The sequence below is a fragment of the Rhipicephalus microplus genome, unplaced genomic scaffold, assembly GCF_043290135.1.
Source record: "Rhipicephalus microplus isolate Deutch F79 unplaced genomic scaffold, USDA_Rmic scaffold_214, whole genome shotgun sequence".
NCBI classification, from domain to species: Eukaryota; Metazoa; Arthropoda; class Arachnida; order Ixodida; family Ixodidae; genus Rhipicephalus; species Rhipicephalus microplus.
The window spans coordinates 193,799-213,793 of NW_027464785.1; the positions used below are offsets into that span (position 1 = coordinate 193,799).

A 19,995-nucleotide genomic window follows, 5' to 3' on the forward strand; every position below is an offset into this window, starting at 1 on the left:
TGCTCGATGGCGCCGTTGGGTAGCAGCTCGTGATCTATTGAAGTTAGATTCTTCTTTACCAAGGTGCAGACCCCCTGCCCTGCGCCTTTCCCAACTGTTCGTGCGCTGGGGGGCTTTGCAAACGATCTGTACCCCGGTAACGTCGGTGGGGTTTCACTGTGCGTCTCTTGTAGTATTATAACGTCGGGTCTCTTGGTGCTTTGTTTTATGTACTGTTGTAACGATGCTTTTCTCCCCTGTATGCCGTTGGGATTCCATTGCCATATGAGGAGATGATGCTGTTGTGTCGGTGCTCTGTTTCTGTGGTTAGCGGTGCCTGTTGCCGTTGTCCCGTCCATTATTGCGGTTGGGTGAAGGCCTGTTGGGGGATTAGTCCTGACGCCGTCAGCGCATGTATTAGTGCATCCAACTTAGTCTGTATTCCTTGTATGGTAGACTGCATGCCATGTACGGGTGTCACCAATGTGTCGAGGCGTGCGTTGGTAGCATCGAGGCGATCGTTAGTAGCTTTGATGACTTGGCTCAGGGTTTCGTAGTTGGCTTTCATGGTCTGTTCTAGTCGATCTTGACGTTCTTCTAGGCTGTCCAGCCTAGCGTTGACTCTTCGTTCACGTGCGTATTCGAGCGCTCGCTTCTTGGGTGCCGGTTCGCTTGTCCTAGCAACGTCGATCGTTTCGGGTTCTGCGCTGTTAGCTTCCGTAGTAACTGGGACTTGTACCTCCATGGCTGAGTTTGTGTTGTTTTCCTTTGGCGTTGGGGGTCTTGGTTGACTCTGCGGTGGCGACAGTGGCGGTGGCGGAGTCACCTGTTGTTGCTGCTGCTGCTGTGCGTTGATGAGTTGGTTCAACTTAGCGTTCATCTCTTGCATTTGAGCTTTCTGTTCAGCGATGCATCGCTTGAGCTGGTCATTTTCATCGCGTAGTGACTGGATGGTGTTGTCCTTTGCTTCAGCTACGTGGTTGAGCGGATTGCGGTTCGCCGCTTGCGGGTTGATTGCTTGGGCCCCATTTATCACATTGCCCGGTCGCTGCTGGTTGCGGTTGTAATTCATGTTTTCGCTGCGCTTGCCGTCGGTGCTTCTGCCGCGGCTCGCCGATTGTCTCCTGCTTTTGTCCCGCTTCCTCGAGCGGCTGCGTCCTCTCTTTGATAGATGCGCTTCGTTCTGTTGTTGCGGTGGCAGCTGCGGGAAGTCTTGCGACGAAAACGCTGACGCCGCGTTTCTGCGCTCCCATCTGCGCTGAGTAACTACGAAGGGCACCTTGTACTTGTTCGTACAGCCCTCCATGCCCGTGGCGTGGGCTCCGTTACACAGTTTGCAACGTGGCTTGCACCGCGCCGCGTGGTCTGCCGTCGGGTTAGGCGCGCCACACGCAAAGCAGATCTTGGTTTCCGGCGTGGGGCATACATCGGCTCGATGGCCGATTTTGCCGCATGTCTTGCATACGTTGTGGTGTTGTCTGTATAATCCACACTTTACTATAATGGAGCCATACTTTATGTAGTTGGGAACCTTTGTTCCTGCGAACAAAATGACGATCGAGGTAGTGTTTCCAATCCTGTGTGCTTCGAGAGCCTGCGGGTTTGCTTGGTTAACGATATTCTCGTGCAGATCTTCGGCAGTGTTCTCTACTGCGATGCCACGGATTACTCCTTTCACTGTGCCGTGAGGCGCGGTGCAGTAGGCATGCGTTTCGTAGCTACGGCCCCCAATGTACAGAGAGCGTACGCTTGCGTAGTAACGTGCTCGTTCTTCATCGGGCGTGCTGATCACGATGATGTTCTGCGTGGGATTAATACAGATCGTATCTGCTTTCGCTGTGGTCTTGGGAACGTTGGCTGCCGTTATGACTGCGGACATTACGATGTCAGCTTCCAGTTTTGCTAGGAATAGCCCTCCTCTCGGTCGTATTACAATCTTCTGCTCTTCCCGCGGCAAATTCAGTGGCATGCGGGACGCTTTAGTAATTCTCGCTACCATGCGTTTTGCTTGAGCTTCACTAAATTGCGGAGTTGGCTTGTTGCTTTGGGTAACTTCGTTAAGCTGCGGCTTATTAAGTCGTTGGCTTACTTGTTTTCCGGAGATTTTCCATCCCGCGATGTCGCTTGGGTGTAAGTCGTTGCCGCGCACCGCGACTGCGGTGCGGCCGGTGCTGCGTAGTACCTCTTGGTCGTTGATCGTGTCGGTGGTCGTAGTGTCGTTGCCGCCAGCACAAAAGTCTATGTCTTCTGTAGCAAGGGCCGCGAAACGGTTGTGGGAAACGACGTTGAGCTGCGATGAGGCCGAGGCCATCTTCGGCGATGAGGAGTCGAGCGTTGAGCCGGGCCGGGCGGCCGACGCAGTTGCGCGTCCCCGCCGTACTCGCGCTAAGCCTAGGCGTGGTCCGCTAGGCCCAGCGTCGCACAAGTGAAGAAAACGTCAAAAATTGACAAAACGTCCGGTTGGCCGGACCGAAAATAGCATCAATCGAGTCCAGGGATGTTCACGGACACTGTAGTGATGATATACAATCGATTGGAAGCAGTTAAGGCGGCACAATTAGCGAAAACTGCGGAGCTCATTCGGAGCACATCTGCTCAGCTCGGCGACCGGAGCGCCCCCCCCACAAAGCGTTTTAAAACAGCGAGAGAACAACCAGTCATCGCACAATGTGACTAGCGCAACGAGTGGGCCGTCCAAAACTCCAAGCCATTACAAAAGCTTGTTCGTGTGGCGCATAACTATGGCGCATACCCACTTCAGTCGTAATTTCTCATCGTCGTCAGCCACTGCATGAACCATTGGCACGAAACGTTTTGCAAGTGGTTAGCAGATACCCCGTTTCTCAGAAGAATGACGAAAAATAGCATACTACCAAAAAGTTATCAATATAGTCCTAGTGGGTGCCAAGCAAGTGTGCTAGCAGTAGTTACTCAACGAGTGTTTTGAAAACGCAGTGTGTATTCTGCCGGCAACCAGGATAATTGTTCAAAGAAATTTCTCCCGGCGGTCGCCTCCCATGGGCTCTCATATGCCACGTGACTAACTGCCGTGGGGAGAAGAGAAAAAACTGGCTGCTGCGGGACAGACTGGGTATACGTAGACTTGCGTGCGTTAGATTAGGTTAGGTTAGGCTGCGAGACAGAATGAACAGACGTGGCCCAGCGTGCGTTGGGTTAGGTTAAATAGGGTTATGTTTAATAGGTTAGGCGAAGTTTTACCGGCTGCCGGGAGAATTATACAAAAAATTTATCCCGGCAGTTAGTCACGTGACTTATAAGAGCCAATGGGAGGTGACTGCCGGGAGAAAGTTTTTTTGATCAATTATTCGGCTTGCCGGGGAAATAGACACATTCTTTTGAAAACCCTCTGAAAGGCCGCTCCTGTACCTCTCGCTTTGACTGTGCTGCGCCTTCCACGCAGGCCTGGCGTTTTATCTCTCCTTGTTGCTACGCGACTGCCGAAGTGCATGAGACAATCGAGTAGGGGTAGGCCCGGTGATAAGAAGCGCCATTTCCGCTCTTGTGTGCAAACGAAGCAGTCACGTCTGAATTCAAAGCACCATGCCGGACCAGCAGCGAATGCACCGTTTTCGCAACCACGCCGTCGCAGGCGTCAACTGGCGACAGACTCGGTTTGTCGACGAAGTGCCAAGTTCACGCGTGTGCGCTCTGTGCCGCATGATTCCGACGCGGACTGTGCTTTTGCCATGCTCGCACGCTCTATGCCAATCGTGCCACGCAGCCAGTTCTGAAGCATGTGGTGGGCGGTGTCCGATGGATCAAGAACAGTTCGAGGAAGATGAATGCGTCAGCTATGACTTGCCGACCAGAAAGGCGATCGCATTTAAGGTGAGAAATCGCTTGCGCTCGTTATTCGGGAGTTCAATTTCTTCATTTGCACTAATTTGTATTTGCGGCCATGGCAATGTAGGACAGACTTTTTGGTGATGTCAAACACTTATACTTATTATCCATGAGGTAAACTTTTAACAAATCAATTTATATGCTTCACGGGAGCTACACCAGCCCCAGAACACGAGAATAAACCTGGGCATTGTTGGCAACAATTGAAAGTCAAAAACGGCTAGAACCGCCAGATTGCTTCAACGCATAGTGAGAATAAAAGGGCTATCTATCATTCTGTATCTCTCGGCACAGACAGACAGACAGACAGACAGACAGACAGACAGACAGACAGACAGACAGACAGACAGACAGACAGACAGACAGACAGACAGACAGACAGACAGACAGACAGACAGACAGACAGACAGACAGACAGACAGACAGACAGACAGACAGACAGACAGACAGACAGACAGACAGACAGACAGACAGACAGACAGACAGACAGACAGACAGACAGACAGATAGATAGATAGATAGATAGATAGATAGATAGATAGATAGATAGATAGATAGATAGATAGATAGATAGATAGATAGATAGATAGATAGATAGATAGATAGATAGATAGATCCCTTGGATCAAGGACCGTTTGAGCAAGATGAATGTGGTAGTTGTCATTTGCCAACCAGAACAGTGAATGCCTTGAAGGTGAGAAACTGGTTACGATCGTCATTTGAGAAAACCCTTCAATGTCTTCATTTGCAATACTGCGTATCATCAGGCTTAGCAATGCATGAACGGTCTTTTCGTGCAGGCAAACTCGTTTACTTGTTAACCACGAAATAAATCCTTAAGAGATGAGGTCACGTTTGTAATGAGAACTGCAGTTTCCCCAGAACAGCAAAAAAAAAAAAAAACCTGGCATCGTTGGCGAGAGCGAAGGTTGTAAGAAATCGGTAAAATCTAAATATACTTTCTATGCACACTGAGAATAAATGGGCTATCTGCTAGCTCTAAACAAAGTTGTAAAAAGGCAGCATGCACGATATTCAACATATATTGGTAAGGACAGCTCAATTTATGGGTTTAAAGATCTTGCAGCACTAACAGACACGCACTGTCGAATTAACACGCCGAAGAGTTATTTTCATTATGTGTTGCTCGGTAACCACGTTACGGGTAACAGCTATATAACCCTCTTTCACCCTAAAGGAGGCGATCAAGTATTCGGATACCTATGTACGAAAGGCGAACCGTTTCTTCATCAACCGCAGATATATTTAACGGGATAGCGTTAAAAAGCTCTGTAGGACCGCGGTTAGAATTGTTTGCGCGGCAGTTAGCTTACCTTCATTTACTTTGCATTGTAAACTTAGGACTTTGACTTGTGAGGTTTAACGTCCCAAAACCACCATTTGATTATGAGAGACGCCGTAGTGGAGGGCTCCGGAAATTTTGACCACCTGGGGTTCTTTAACGTGCACCCAAATCTGAGTACACGAGCCTACAACATTTCCGCCTCCATCGGAAATGCAGCCGCCGCAGCCGGGAATTGAACCCGCGACCTGCGGGTCAGCAGCCGAGTACCTTAGCCACTAGACCACCGCGGCGGGGCGTAAACTTAGGAAGGTATGTCAGCCGTTGGCAGGCAGTATTGCCTAAGTTGCACTCAGTCGAAGGGTATCCGACCGGATTTGCTGTGAACAAAGACAGTACAGCGCCAGCATGGTACCTCACGTAGTTCTGCAGCGCAGGACGCGGCCGAGCGTTTCGAGTTGCTGTTAACCCAGGAAAAATAAACCGACCCATACGTGGGCAACAGGGATTAGAAACGTGATTGTGACGACGCCCTAAATTACTCGCGGTACTGGCAGCCGACGCATCAAAGGGCCTCTTCCGAGACCCAGCGCATCGCGGTGACTCGTCACATCGGTTCGGCTTGTGGCACGGCCGCGTACTGTTTGCGCGCCTGCAAAATCGGTGGCGGGCATTGCGAAACCGCAGTAATTGCGATGAACCTTTCGTTCCTGTCCGGTGAGATAGCTCTCAGAAGCGGGCGGGCGCGCGACAGGTTGGCGTCTTGGGTGCCTATTGTTGAATCGGCATGTCTTCGACTGCTTCCGTGGTTTATCCTGGCAAATGAGCTCTTACGTATAACCCCGTGCGGTCAGTTGGCGGTTCCTGTTGCAGCGCGATTAATGCCCCGTCGTCAACAAGTTATCATGTTGCAGGAAAGCGGTTATATGGCCACAAACCCCAGTACGTGTAGATCTGTCTAGATAATTGTGCACCGCGGAGCTTGCCCACGTCTCTGCGACTTTTTTTCATTTTGTTGTATTTAAATTTCGGTTGTTGTGTTATTTGTGGAGAGGGCATGAGCCCTCACATGCAAGAAGGTCGCGTTCTTGTGACAAAGTTTTGATCGACCAAGTGTACTGTGCTATGAAAGGAAAAACAGGCGATGATTCATCGAGAGCTGGGTAAGGGTGGAGCACCGAGGGAATATAAAGATGTCCCTAAGTTCTGGCAAGTGTTCTGAACTGAGGTTGCGGTGTTCGGCACCATCGGCTCCGCCGAATCACATAGGGTCGACCTACAGAAGACGGTTCATTTCCAAAGTGTTTTTTTTTCTTCTCTTTTTTGTAACCTTGATGTCCGTAACTTTGTAAAGTATGTACAGTCTGTACACACAACTTTCTCTCAGCCTACTAGAAGTTGTTCAGCGTATTTGCTTCATATTCAAGCGACCAGCAAGTCAATCGCCTCTACTGGAATAGCGGCAGCACGTTTCGTCTCCCACTTTATCATACCACTTCGGGTGGTGCGTCTCGGGCGCCGAGTGGTGAGAGTTGGTTTCTACAACATCGAAAAGAACCTGAATTTTAGTAGCTCAGTTCTCATATATTCCGGAATCAGTGTTGTTGATTACGAATGAAAATTCAACCTGTTAGTGGTGATTCCGATAGACGCAAAGATAAAAATAATTTAAAAAAAGAACTTTGAACCGAGTGACCATAAAACGCTGGATTTCGGCGTCAAAAGGTCATGTTGGAAATTTTTTTGGAAAGAGCTATATACATAAGAATGTTACTTAGTGTGTTAGCTATCATTACCACCGCCATGGAAGAAGCGTACAATTGCATCAGGCGGGAAAAAACACATGAATTTCACAACGAGTGTGCGATACATTTGATGAATAGATAGATAGATAGATAGATAGATAGATAGATAGATAGATAGATAGATAGATAGATAGATAGATAGATAGATAGATAGATAGATAGATAGATAGTATTTTTTCCTCAGAAATGGAGAGAAAGGGAAACGATAGATGAAACGTCAGCATTTGATCTAGATGACGCAATGTACGAAATTCTCACTAGAATTGTGTTGCTCACAGTCGCCTGCAAACGAATTGCGTGAATGAGTTAAGCACATTTCGTTCGTTTTTTTTTCTTTGTCTTGCTACGAAGGTTCATTGCTGGAACGAAGCCTATGGATGCGAGTTCGAGGAATCCTTGGAGTTAATGCTGCGACACTACGAGAACGAATGCACATTCCACACCGTGGAGTGCTTGCGGTGCGGGGAGGATGTCTTGCACAGAGAACTGCAAACGCACTACGTATCCGGATGCAGGGCCGCCGTTTCAGCAACAGTCACAGAGAACACGTCGCCAGAATGTAGAACATTGACACTCCGAGACGTGACGGCGGCGCTTGAAGAACTCAAGAGCATGTTGAGGGATGCCAACTGCGAGCAGCTCCTGCTTAGCCTTCAGAGTCAAATGAATGAGCTCGTTGAACAGATCAGGAACCAGGCTTTCAAGACGGCCGTGATCCCTCAGGATGTCGCGGCACCTGCAACGTCAGCAATGGCTCAAATCGGAGAAATGAGTACTTCGACCTCATCGCAAGAGGGAAATTCTCGGCAGGATCCAAATGAGGAAGCAAATACACCGTCTACGTCCTGTTCACGTTCGAAGAAAAGGTCAAAGCATCGTGAGGCGAAACCACTTGTGGACCTGCCGCAGGATGTTCTGAGAGCCCTGCAGAAAACATCTTCGCAAGATTATCCTCAGCATGCCGTTACTCAGATATATCCGGGTGTTGAATGTAGCTTAGAGTTAACAGGATCATTGTCAACGACAGCTACGTGGAGGAAAGTGATCGGTACCGTGGATTATTTTCTGATGCTCAGAAATTTTCGCATTGACGAGAAACTGAACGCGTACTGTTTCGCGGATATCACAGTGTTGCACACTAAAGATGCGTACTTCACAGTTCAGGTCTACCCTGAATTCAGTCGGTGCGAACTTTGTGTGAGAATTACGTTTCATGGGATGATAGGAGACTCCATGTGTCAACCGCCCATTTTCGAAGTCCAGCCGTACAATCTGAGAACAAGACAAGTCGTTGGATTGTATTGGTATGAAGAGGAATACGATTGTAAGCATGATACACGTTTATGGACACATAGACGCCAAATATACCACCTTCTTGATCCTTGCGACATTCGCTCGTGCATCCAAGAAGACGGAGTCATGTTGCAAATGACGATCTGTCATCAACAACAACAAGCGGGATGACACTCTAGTGCCGAGGGCTCCAGTTAAATTTGCGGGCGTTTCTCACCTCCTTCTTTCGAATGTCTAGAAATAGAATATTGTATATTGCAGCACCACATCAACACAAAACCTAGGTCTTTTAGCGCATAGACTTTGAACTGCCTAACCTCCTTTCCGTTTCATGTGTGCGTGTGACGTCAGCTAAGTGATGTTCAGATTGTAGTTCGGATCCCGAGTGAAGCATGTCACACACATTTTATTACATAAATATTTGTTGGCATTCATGACGATATTATTCTAATTCAGCCCTAGTTCCAAGGACCTTTTTCGTTTTGGTGTTCATTTCTTCGCTGACATCGGGTCCCTCAGGTAAAATAAATAAATTCATAAATAAATAAATAAATAAATAAATAAATAAATAAATAAATAAATAAATCACGTCCCGCTACACAAAGCTCCACTTGGGGTTGGTGTTGTCTTGCAGTCTTGTTTAGTCAAAGCACTCCGACGTTGTCTTCCCGATTGGAGTACTACTACTCACCTTTGAATATTTACGTCAGGCCTAATGCACTTTTCGGGCTTAGAACAGTCTATTTATTTGTATGAACATCGCACAAGCCCAGGTATTTTGTGCTCTCATCAAGCCTGCCCCTCCTGTACAGCATTTCGTTTTGTGGAACATGAAAAACACATTTCACTTTTAAATTTTGGTGGGTTATACACGAAAAGTGTGACACTCGAAGCGTTTCGCTTCTAAATGTGTCATTGTGAAATGCTTCTCGAGATGTCAATTCTGCAAATAAACATTTGTTCATAATTTTTATAGTGTACTGTTCACACCGATCACGTCGAAAACAACGATCATGCTTTCATGCAAAGAACACCTTCGCGTCATAAACGGTTTTATACTGCTGTTTTTATTATTGACACTAGCACAGAGTGACACACTAGTTTATTTTCCAAGCATATTTGACCGAGGCTTCGCGACTGAATAACACTTAAGCTTTAAAGGAGTGCTGACGCAAATTTAAATATTTTCGGGTTGCTGTTTTAAGTTAAAAAAACACAGGTGTCGATAATCCTAAAAAACTACACCACCCCCTGTCAAAGAGATTGATTGATCGATTTATTGATCGATATGTGAGTTTTAACGTCCCAAACCCACCATAGGAATATGAGAGACGTCGTAGTGGAGGGTTCCGGTGATTTCCACCACCTGGGGTTCTTCAACCTGCTCACAAATCTTAGCACACGGGCCGACTGCATTTTCGCCTCCATCGAAAATGCAGCGGCCGCCGGCGGGATTTTATCCCGCGACCTGCGGGTCAGTAGCCGACCAATTAAAAGTAACCATGTGTAGATACGGAGCAGCTGGTGTTCATGCTTACACTGGTGGTGGCACTGACGCTGGCGCTCACCTCGGCGTTGCGCAGAAGAGAAACCTAGGGAGGCGCAAAGCACGCAGTGATGGACCGGTGTTTCCTGCTAGAACATGCCAACCGCTGCTTATGGGCAGTGAGAGACAGAAGACTTCGATTGAACGCAGACACCCGCAGTCCACCTTTATTTAACGCACACCACGCTGCAAATATTCGCCATTTTGCAGTCAATCGCACGTTGTTCCCGCAAACAACGACGAAAGAATTGTAGTCCGAGGACTTTTAAAAGACAATTGTGTGACTGAAGCAGCACGCAGGACGTAAGTTTCGCAAACGCAGTGAACTGTGTTGACCAGTCGTGATAGTGTCCTTAATCGGTGTGGCTAGTTTGCAGATACTCGGTGATTCATTTCAAAATAAAATCACAATATTTTGTACGGATTGTCTGGCCCTGGTGGATGCACAGCAATGACACTGCACACCGTGGAAACGAAAGCTATCCCTTTTGGGTGCCTCAAAATTATGACAGCACTCTTCTGAATGTGGGTTAAGCAGCACGTAAACCTGTTTTCAGTCTCTAAAAGAAATTCCAAATTATAAATCAGACCTCAATTTAGGAGTTCCTCGTGCAAGTACGGCTGGTATACTGTTAAAGAGTTGGCCGGAGTGTTTGAATGAAATTCGCTTCGCAATGGGATAAAGACCTTCAAAATGCCCTTAAATACCAATGGACGGGTGTATAAATGGGTAAGCGTTCTTACTTCTATACACGTGGCTTTTATATATGCGATTACGGTAATATTGTGACGAGTGAAAAAAATCTCTTCGGGAAAGAAGTACCCGCATTCTAGTCAAGTCAGAAAAGCTTTACTTTGAGGAAAATCGGCTCCTACCTGGCCTCCTGGGTCCCCGTGAACCCCCACTACAATTAAACATTTATGCCCATTAAGTCCATGACGTTTGAATTATAGCGGTGGAAAAACTACGATTTTAAATAGATGAAACATGCTCCAGTGCTTTGAACAATAACGGCATTTTGAAGGTGCTTTCATATATTTTATTATAATCGAGAACCAGGTATTGCGTGGACAGTAAATTTAGGAATTACGTTGAATGCACAAAAGCGATTGTTAAAGTTTTCATTGCAGAAGTTCTATAATTCTTAACTTCTACTTAGTTGTGGTTTTTAAATTTACATGATTTGTCGTGTGCCCGACGCAGAGCGTCATCCGGGTTATTCCTTCAAACTTTTTACGTTGTCTTTCATGTAGGCTGCTTAAGTGAAGCACGTAGAACGCATCATCACTACAGATCCTTTTTTAAGCCCCGTGTGTGCATAACATAGAGTTCTTTTTTGCACTTCGGCGGGCGATCAGCACTTCATGAAGGTATTCTTGGGTATCTTTCGGCTTTTCTGTTAAGAGCGCTGTCTTTTCTTTTTGCCTTTTTAATACAAACTGCTTATGGGGAACGGCACAGTAGAATGCTCCGAAAGTTTTGGCCCATCTGGGTTATTTCACGTGCAAATAAACAGAATTGCATGGGCTTCGGCCATTTTACCTATATTTAAACGCAGCAGACACGACGCTGCCTCACTGCGGCAACCTTTGCGTCCACACCCGAGCGCCAACTTGCGCGATAAACCATGGGGGCGTGTGATAATTAGGTTTCACTAAGGCACTTTGAAAGAGTCTTGAGCAATGCCAGTGAAGAATGAAACACCAATTTGCTGAAACAGTTACCATTTTGCATTTGTGAAACAAAAAATGGCAGCATATTCACGGAGCGAATGATCGAGAGTGATGATGGAGTGAATGATGGAGAATAATGATGGAGTGAATGATGGAGAATAATGATGGAGTGAATGATGGAGAGCCTGCCTGCCTGCCTGCCTGCCTGCCTGCCTGCCTGCCTGCCTGCCTGCCTGCCTGCCAGTGAGTCAGTCAGTCAGTCTGTCGGTCGGTCGGTCGGTCGGTTGGTCGGTCGGTCGGTAAGTCGGCCAGTCGGCCAGTCGGTAAGTCGGCCAGTCGGCCAGCAGTCAGTCAGTCAGTCAGTCACAGTCAGTCACAGTCAGTCAAAGTCAGTCACAGTCAGTCACAGTCAGTCACAGTCAGTCACACTCAGTCAGTCAGTCAGTCAGTCAGTCAGTCAGTCAGTCAGTCAGTCAGTCAGTCAGTCAGTCAGTCAGTCAGTCAGTCAGTCAGTCAGTCAGTCAGTCAAGTTCCGTTTTCGCTCTTCTACTCGCCTCGCTAATTGCACGGCATTTGCTCCTGCCGCCAAAGAAGCCGAAGACAAGATTTCTCATCTGCTGGCACCTTGAGCATACGATCGCTCGAGACGTTCACACGTTTCTCTTCTCTTCCTCGTCTCTGCAGCCCTCGTTTTCTACCCTAACTCCCCATTCGAACACTCTCACAATACAACACAGGAATGTCTCTCTCCTCGACTGCCGGTTGGTTGCCGTTGAAGGTGGCAGGCACGGAGTCCTCCCTCCTTGGATCTTCCTCGAATAACTACCGCCTCTCGTCGCCGCTCAACTTCGCTCCCTCCGGTTCCCGAAACGTTCGACGTCCGGCGTCGCCGCGCTGTGGGAACCCACCTCCCGGGCACGTGCCTGCAACGCTGGCCTGACAGGCCATTAGAATATTCTTTTTTATGTCACTGGATTTCGTGCCGACCGGTTGTGCCCTGGCGACCTCCGACGGCAGTGCAGCTCTGGCCGACTGGGCTGGTCCTACGCCATCTCCTGACGCCGATCCCCGACGACGACTACAGCGTAGCTCTGGCCAACTGGGCTCGCGTTACGCCATTTCCTGACGCCGACAAGAGCTCTCGCCGAGTGGTGGCCCATCCTCGGGCTCCTGCGACCGTTTCCATCTTTCATATCTCCTGTTTTACTTCCGTTGCTCACTGTCCCTGCACCTCGCTCTCTCATTCCTCTCTCTCTCTCTCTCTCTCTCTCTATATATATATATATATATATATATATATATATATATATATATATATATATATATTGTAGTGGAGCATACGCACCAACGCGTATGCGCCTTCGGAAAACAACGAGAAGCCCGTGCTCTGATTGCGCGAGAACCTGTGCCGCCTTTGCCAGACTTGCTGTTCGCCCATTTTCCGTCGCGACCTCGTTGCGGCTCCTCTGCTCTAATAAACATCATCGCATTTGGTGGAGGCTGCTGAGATCCCCAAGCAGACCTGGAGCTCCGCTCTCGCAAGTTGGCCGAAAGACTACCGTACAACATGACTGACGCAGTCGCCAACCAGCCCATCCCAGCACAGCCAGCACCATCGGCTGCCCCGTCGACCTGCCCTGGTGCTACCCGTCAGCGGGACCCACCAATCTTCAGCGGCAGTGGTGAGCAAGACGTCGAAGACTGGCTCTCTTTGTACGAACGCGTGAGTGCCAGCAACAAATGGGACAACGACTCCAAGCTTGCCTATGTCATCTTTTACTTAACTGACGTCGCCAAGCTATGGTTCACCAACCGCGAAACCGCCATCGCCAGCTGGTCCACCTTCAAGACCCTCGTGACCGAAGCGTTCGGCCGACCAGAGGTCCGCAAGCTCCGCGCTGACCAGCGTCTGCGCCACCGAGCCCAGCAACCTGGTGAGACCTTTACTAGCTATATTGAGGATGTGCTCGACCTCTGCAGGCGTGTTAACTCATCCATGCCTGAAAAAGAGAAAATTCGACATATTCTCAAAGGCATCGAGGATGGCGCATTCCAGATGTTGCTGGCGAAGAGCCCGACCACGGTGGCAGTCCTCGTAAGCCTGTGCCAGAGCTTCGATGAATTGCGTCGTCAGCGTTCCATCGCTCGACAGAGTGTTCCATCACCAGATTCGATCTCGGCCGTCGCACTCGCCAATGGCAACGTTCACCAAGGAACTCTGTCGAACCAGATTAAAGACTTCATCAGGGAGGAAGTCGCCCGACAGCTTTCCCTGCTGCCGCATAGTGACGCGCCCACGACAAGTCTCCCTTCGAATATGCAGCAGGCCATACGCACTGAAATTTGCAATGCACTCCCTACAGTTCCGGCCTCTTACCCGTGCACTTCGGTGCCATCTGATCTCTCAACTGCTGGCTACGCACCAACTGCGCCGCCTTCACCTCTCAGCTACGCAGCTGTGGTCGCGCGGCCCCTACCGCATCCAGTCGCCTTATCGGCTCCACCTCCTCCGGCCTCGCCTCCAGTCTACAGGCCCCCACCTCGCTTTTTCCGTCCATCTAATGAGTGGCGCACCCGAGACAATCGTCCCATCTGCTTCGCGTGTGGCATCGCTGGCCACATTGCACGCTTCTGCCGCCGCCGTCCCACGCCTGCGCACGCATACTTTGGAGCTCCTACCTACGCACCGCAGCAGACCACCACGTCTGCATATGAACAGAGGCACTCCGACTCGGATCGCCACCCATCGACTGCTCGTTTCCCATCACCTCGTCGCCGATCGCCATCGCCTATGCGTCGTCGACCACCTCTCGAGGAGGGAAACTAATCAGTGCAGTTCCGGAGGCAAGAACTGCAACTTGTGCGCAATTCCCAAGGCCTCCATTTTCGCCGCAAAATGTTGTTGATGTCGATGTTGAGGGAGTCGCCACATTAGCGTTAATTGATACCGGGGCCGCCGTTTCTGTGATGAACGCAAACTTTTGTAGGAAACTGAAGAAAGTGACCACATCTCTCAGTGGCTTGGTGCTGTCCACGGCTAGCGCGCAACGCATTCATCCCTCGGCTGTGTGTACGGCGCGCGTCGTCATCCGAGACGTTTTGTACGTCGTACAGTTTTTTGTTCTACCATCTTGCTCTCATGACCTTATCCTGGGTTGGGATTTCTTATCACGTCATGAAGCTATCATCGATTGTTCCCGTGCCGAAGTGTCCCTTGTGCCAACATGTGAATTTCCACCACCCGACCGCTCTCCTCTGCTCTGCAAAGTCATCGCTGATGACGACATCACCTTGCCTCCTGAAGCTTCGGTCCCTATTAGCCTTTCATGTCTGGCGCAACCTGACGGCACGGTGGTGTTTACGCCATCTCCGGTTTTTACTGAACGCAAGGGCATCGTTCTCCCATTTGCTGTTCTTACAATTGCGTCTGGTTTAACCGTAATGCTGGTCACCAACCACTGCAACTACCCTATTGGCTTACTTCGTGGTGAAACGTTAGGATATGTCCAACCTGTCGACCATATCGATGATATTATTCTTCCCGACGAAACGCCATGTGACATTGCTGCAATCACTCATGCGTCTGAGCCATCAAGTTCGTCAGCCTTCGACAATGCTATTGACGCAGACCTTCCCCTCTCGCATCGCCGCCAACTTGTTGCTCTCCTTAACAAGTTTCGTTCTTTTTTCGACTTTCAAGAACCTGCTTTGGGCCGCACCACGACTATCGCTCATACTATTGACACCGGCTCACATTCGCCTCTGCGACAGCGTCCTTACCGCGTTTCCGCCGAAGAGCGCCGCGTCATTACGGAGCAAGTAGATGACATGCTTAAACGTGGAGTCATACAGCCTTCTCAAAGCGCTTGGTCATCACCTGTGGTTCTGGTCAAGAAAAAAGATGGCACCGTACGATTTTGCGTGGACTATCGCCGCTTAAACAATATTACGAAAAAAGATGTCTACCCGCTACCTCGAATAGACGATGCTCTTGACTGTTTACAAGGCGCCGAGTACTTTACATCTTTGGATCTGCGTTGTGGGTATTGGCAGGTGCCAATGGCTGAATGTGATCGCCCTAAAACAGCCTTTGTAACGCCGGATGGCCTATATGAGTTCAAAGTCATGCCATTTGGGCTCTGCAACGCGCCTGCCACATTTGAGCGCATGATCGACACCATCTTGCGTGCCCACAAGTGGAAAACCTGCTTATGTTACCTGGACGACATCGTAGTCTTTTCATCTGATTTCCCGACACATCTTGCTCGCCTCCACGAGATTCTGACGTGTCTAACTTCTGCAGGCCTACAACTTAACTCCAAGAAGTGCCACTTCGCAGCACGAAAACTAACCATCTTGGGACATGTCATCACCAGAGACGGTGTTCTTCCGGATCCCGATAAGCTTCGAGCTGTCGCTGACTTTCCGTTGCCCACATCTCTGAAAACCCTAAGAAGTTTCGTCGGTCTCTGCTTTTACTTTCGTCGCTTCGTGCGCAACTTCGCGTCCATCATCGCACCTCTCACGAGTCTGCTTTCCAACAGCAAAGGCATATCTGCATGGTCACCTGCATGTGACGACGCATTTCGCCAGCTCCGCCGCCTGCTGACCTCACCACCTATTCTTCGTCACTTCGACCCTGCTGCGGCCACAGAAATTCACACCGATGCAAGTGGCATCGGTCTTGGTGCAGTTTTGGCACAACGGAAAGGCACCCAAGCTGAATACGTAGTCGCCTATGCAAGTCGCGCTCTCAAGAAGGCTGAATTGAATTACTCCGTGACAGAGAAGGAGTGTTTGGCCATAATCTGGGCGTTGACGAAGTTTCGCCCGTACCTTTACGGCCGTCCTTTCGACGTGGTCACAGACCACCACGCTCTATGTTGGCTGTCCACCTTGAAATACCCGTCCGGACGCCTGGGGCGTTGGGCACTTCGATTGCAGGAATACGACATCCGTGTCGTATATCGTTCCGGTCGCAAGCATGCGGATGCCGATGCACTTTCGCGATCGCCATTAACACCAGATGTGGCTTCTCTGTCTCCCCCTTTTACCACCTTGTCACCGCTCGACACGACTGACATGCTTTCGGAGCAGCGTAAAGACCCACACCTTGCCTTGTTAGTCGACTACCTTACCGATCCGTCTGCTGTCCCTTCCACGAGAGCGCTACGCCGGCAAGCAGCCCACTTTTCCTTACGAGACAACATTCTGTACCGCCGTAACTCCATGCCTGGTGGTCGGAAGTGGCTCCTTGCTGTCCCAACTCATATGCGCTCGGACATCTGCATGAATTTCAATGCAGATCCCCAAAGTGCTCACGCAGGTGTCCTGAAAACCTACGAAAGGCTGCGCCAGCGCTATTACTGGCGAGGAATGTATCGCTTTGTGCAGAAATGCGTTCAGTCTTGCACCACTTGCCAACAGAACAAGACACCTCCGCGGCACCTTACTGGCATGTTACAGCCGCTCCCGTGCCCGGCTCGCCCATTCGACCGCGTGGGTATAGACCTCTATGGCCCCCTCCCATATAGTATCTCTGGAAACCGGTGGATTATTGTCGGAGTCGATCATCTGACACGCTACGCTGAGACTGCAGCTCTACCGGCAGCGACCGCCCACGAAGTTGCACTCTTCATTCTCCGCAGCTTCATTCTACGCCATGGTGCTCCGCGGGAATTACTCAGTGATAGGGGTCGAGTGTTCCTGTCGGAGGTCATCCAAGCTATCCTCGCTGAATGCAACATTATCCACCGGAAATCTACCGCATACCATCCACAGACAAATGGTCTTACTGAGCGGTTCAACCGCACACTTGGCGACATGCTGAGGATGTACACCTCCTCCGACCACACTAACTGGGACGCTGTATTGCCCTTTGTTACCTTCGCTTATAACACCGCGACGCAAGCGACTACCGGTTTTTCCCCGTTCTTTCTATTGTACGGCCGCGAACCTTCCCACCCACTCGACACTATACTACCGTATCGCCCTGATGCATCTGAGTGCTCCCCGCTTTCGGAAGTCACCAGATACGCTGAAGACTGCCGTCAGTTGGCTCGGTCTCTGACAAGTGAGGCTCAAGGCCTACAAAAGACTCGACACGACGACGCTCACCGCATAGCTCCTACATTTCGTGCTGGCTCCCTTGTGTGGCTTTGGGTGCCCCCGCACGTTCCTGGCCTGTCTTCTAAACTTCTGGCCCGGTACCATGGTCCCTACCGTGTCATTGACGCGACCTCCCCGGTGAATTACGTCATCGAGCCATTAACACAATCACCAGATTTGCGCCGTCGAGGACGCGAGACCGTACACGTCGACCGTCTCAAGCCCTACTACGACCCCCTCATTGTGCCTACTCCCTGAGTCGCCAGGATGGCTACCCTTCACCCCGGGGGTATTGTAGTGGAGCATACGCACCAACGCGTATGCGCCTTCGGAAAACAACGAGAAGCCCGTGCTCTGATTGCGCGAGAACCTGTGCCGCCTTTGCCAGACTTGCTGTTCGCCCATTTTCCGTCGCGACCTCGTTGCGACTCCTCTGCTCTAATAAACATCATCGCAATATATATATATTTTAATCCTATCCTTTTAATCCCTCCTTACCACCATCCCTTGTGAGCTACTGTTGAGGTGTTGCATCTGATGCAGACAGTTACAGGGCTCACTTTTCTCTTCTTTTCCCTTTAAGAAGCACATAAGTATATTTGGCCCGCGTATCGATGCCGCCACTACCGCTGGGTTTGGTTGCTATGGCGGAGCGCAATTGCACCTTGCACGCTTGCAGCCGAACACGGCTCTTGTCTGCCGTAGGCGCCACCACTGATCCGCTTTGGCGACGTGGGTCTTTGAGTCCTGTGTGGCCGACAGACAGCCGCCGTTCCGCCAATTCAATGCCACGACTTCCTCCATGGCGTGGGCTCACCGCCAGCAGGGCGGATAACAACATGAATATATTCGGCCAACACTATCCATCGGTCCGTCCATCCATCCATCCATCCATCCATCCATCCATCCATCCATCCATCCATCCATCCATCCATCCATCCATCCATCCATCCGTCCGTCCATCCATCCATCCATCCTTCCATCCATCCATCCATCCATCCATCCATCCATCCATCCATCCATCCATCCATCCATCCATCCATCCATCCATCCATCCATCCATCCATCCACCCAACCATTCGACGTTGGGGCAAAGCCATCGTGGTTGTGTCCCAACCCTATACCCCTTTACAAGGCGCCCCCCCCCCTCACCCCTATACAAGGCGCCAGCTTGGCACCAGTATATTCAAACTACCTGGTAATTTCGAAATATGCGCACAACTTCTCAAGATAAACGGACGTTGATTCGGCATTCCAAGCCTCGCCCAAAGAAAAAAAAAGAAAAGAAGAGTGCAGCATACACTACTAGCCACCTCCTTCGTACAACACATAGAATGTCCAGGAATATTTTCTTTTTTAGGGGCGAAGCTCCTTGAAGCGGCACCCGTTCGTCTCTCGTCGTAGTACGTAACGTGTCTTACGCTTTGACATGCAATTCTGGTGTCGGAGGAAGATTTCTCCTGTGCGTTGTTGAACAATAAAAAATTCGCAACGTGCGCGTTAACTAAAAGCCGAATTCTCTTGTCTCTTATTCCCCATTAGCAGCCATTGGCATGTACATTGAGCACTATCTGACAAGAAAGGGTTGCTACGTTATACTCGCTGGGCGTAACCTCCTTGGTTTTAGAAAAGTTTAGCTAGGGTTGGGCCACAGTGCAATGAATACAGTGAACTCGCATGCACCATGAATTCGAGGTGGTCAAAGGTGCGAAGTAGACACGAAGCGCAAGCCGCAAGAAAGTGTGCGTGTGCCACCTCTCGTATAGTCCTTGGAATGTCCGCTGGATAGCGGTGCTTCCATATGAGGAATATATGATGAAAAGATGCGAGATGGTGGTACTTGGAGTGTTGACTAGATGGACGAACGGACACACAGACAGATAGGTGGACGGACGCACGGGTGGCTGCACGGACGGATGGACGCATGAATAGATGCAGGGGCGGATGCATAAACGAACGCAGGGACGAATGCACGGATGGACGTGTGGACGGACGAACAGACGCACGCACGGACGGGCGGATAGAACACATGGACGGTCACACAGATGAACGCATGGACGGACGGAAGCAAGAGCGAATGAATGGATGGATGCTTCGCCCCACTCTCCATCATTCACTCCGTGGATATGCAGCCATTCTTTTTTTCTGTTGAAGGTGTTGTCATGCGGTAGGTCGACGTGGACAATATTTCTAAGCGAATCCAAGCGAAATAAATAGTAGAGAAGTATTGCTGTAGTAAACAGAAGGCTTTATATAGGTCACGATATAACAACTCGAAATGCTGCTTTGAATAGGTTTATGCGATTGAATATATCAGACTTCCCCGCAGGAACCACGATGGCAAAACCTATTCTCAAAAAGTGATATTTGACAGCCAGGCCTATATATTTTTGTAATTTTTATATGTTTGTATATTTCTGTAT

The 19,995-nt window shown here is 49.6% G+C and overlaps 3 protein-coding genes across 3 annotated transcripts in view; 2 read left to right on the forward strand and 1 right to left on the reverse strand.

Annotated features, from left to right (window-relative positions):
• The window catches only part of LOC142792336 (uncharacterized), a 74,208-nt gene that overhangs the window by 36,944 nt on the left and 17,269 nt on the right, over positions 1 to 19,995 (forward strand). The window lies entirely within an intron of this gene.
• Positions 338 to 3,143, reverse strand: LOC142792335 (uncharacterized). The gene has a single exon (XM_075885628.1). The coding sequence runs from the start codon at positions 2,288 to 2,290 to the stop codon at positions 338 to 340; it is 1,953 nt and encodes a 650-aa protein (XP_075741743.1). The 5' UTR covers positions 2,291 to 3,143.
• On the forward strand, positions 3,407 to 9,215 carry LOC119184590 (uncharacterized). Its single transcript, XM_037433974.2, has 2 exons — positions 3,407 to 3,828; positions 7,303 to 9,215. Exons 1-2 carry the CDS (start codon positions 3,541 to 3,543, stop codon positions 8,413 to 8,415), a joined length of 1,401 nt encoding a protein of 466 aa, XP_037289871.2. The 5' UTR covers positions 3,407 to 3,540; the 3' UTR covers positions 8,416 to 9,215.

Coding starts and splice junctions, on each gene's coding strand:
- LOC119184590 (XM_037433974.2), top strand. CDS start 3,541: ATGCCGGACCAGCAGCGAATGCACCGTTTTCGCAACCACGCCGTCGCA. Junction 3,829..7,302: donor GAAAGGCGATCGCATTTAAG/GTGAGAAATCGC, acceptor CTTGCTACGAAG/GTTCATTGCTGGAACGAAGC.
- LOC142792335 (XM_075885628.1), bottom strand. CDS start 2,290: ATGGCCTCGGCCTCATCGCAGCTCAACGTCGTTTCCCACAACCGTTTC.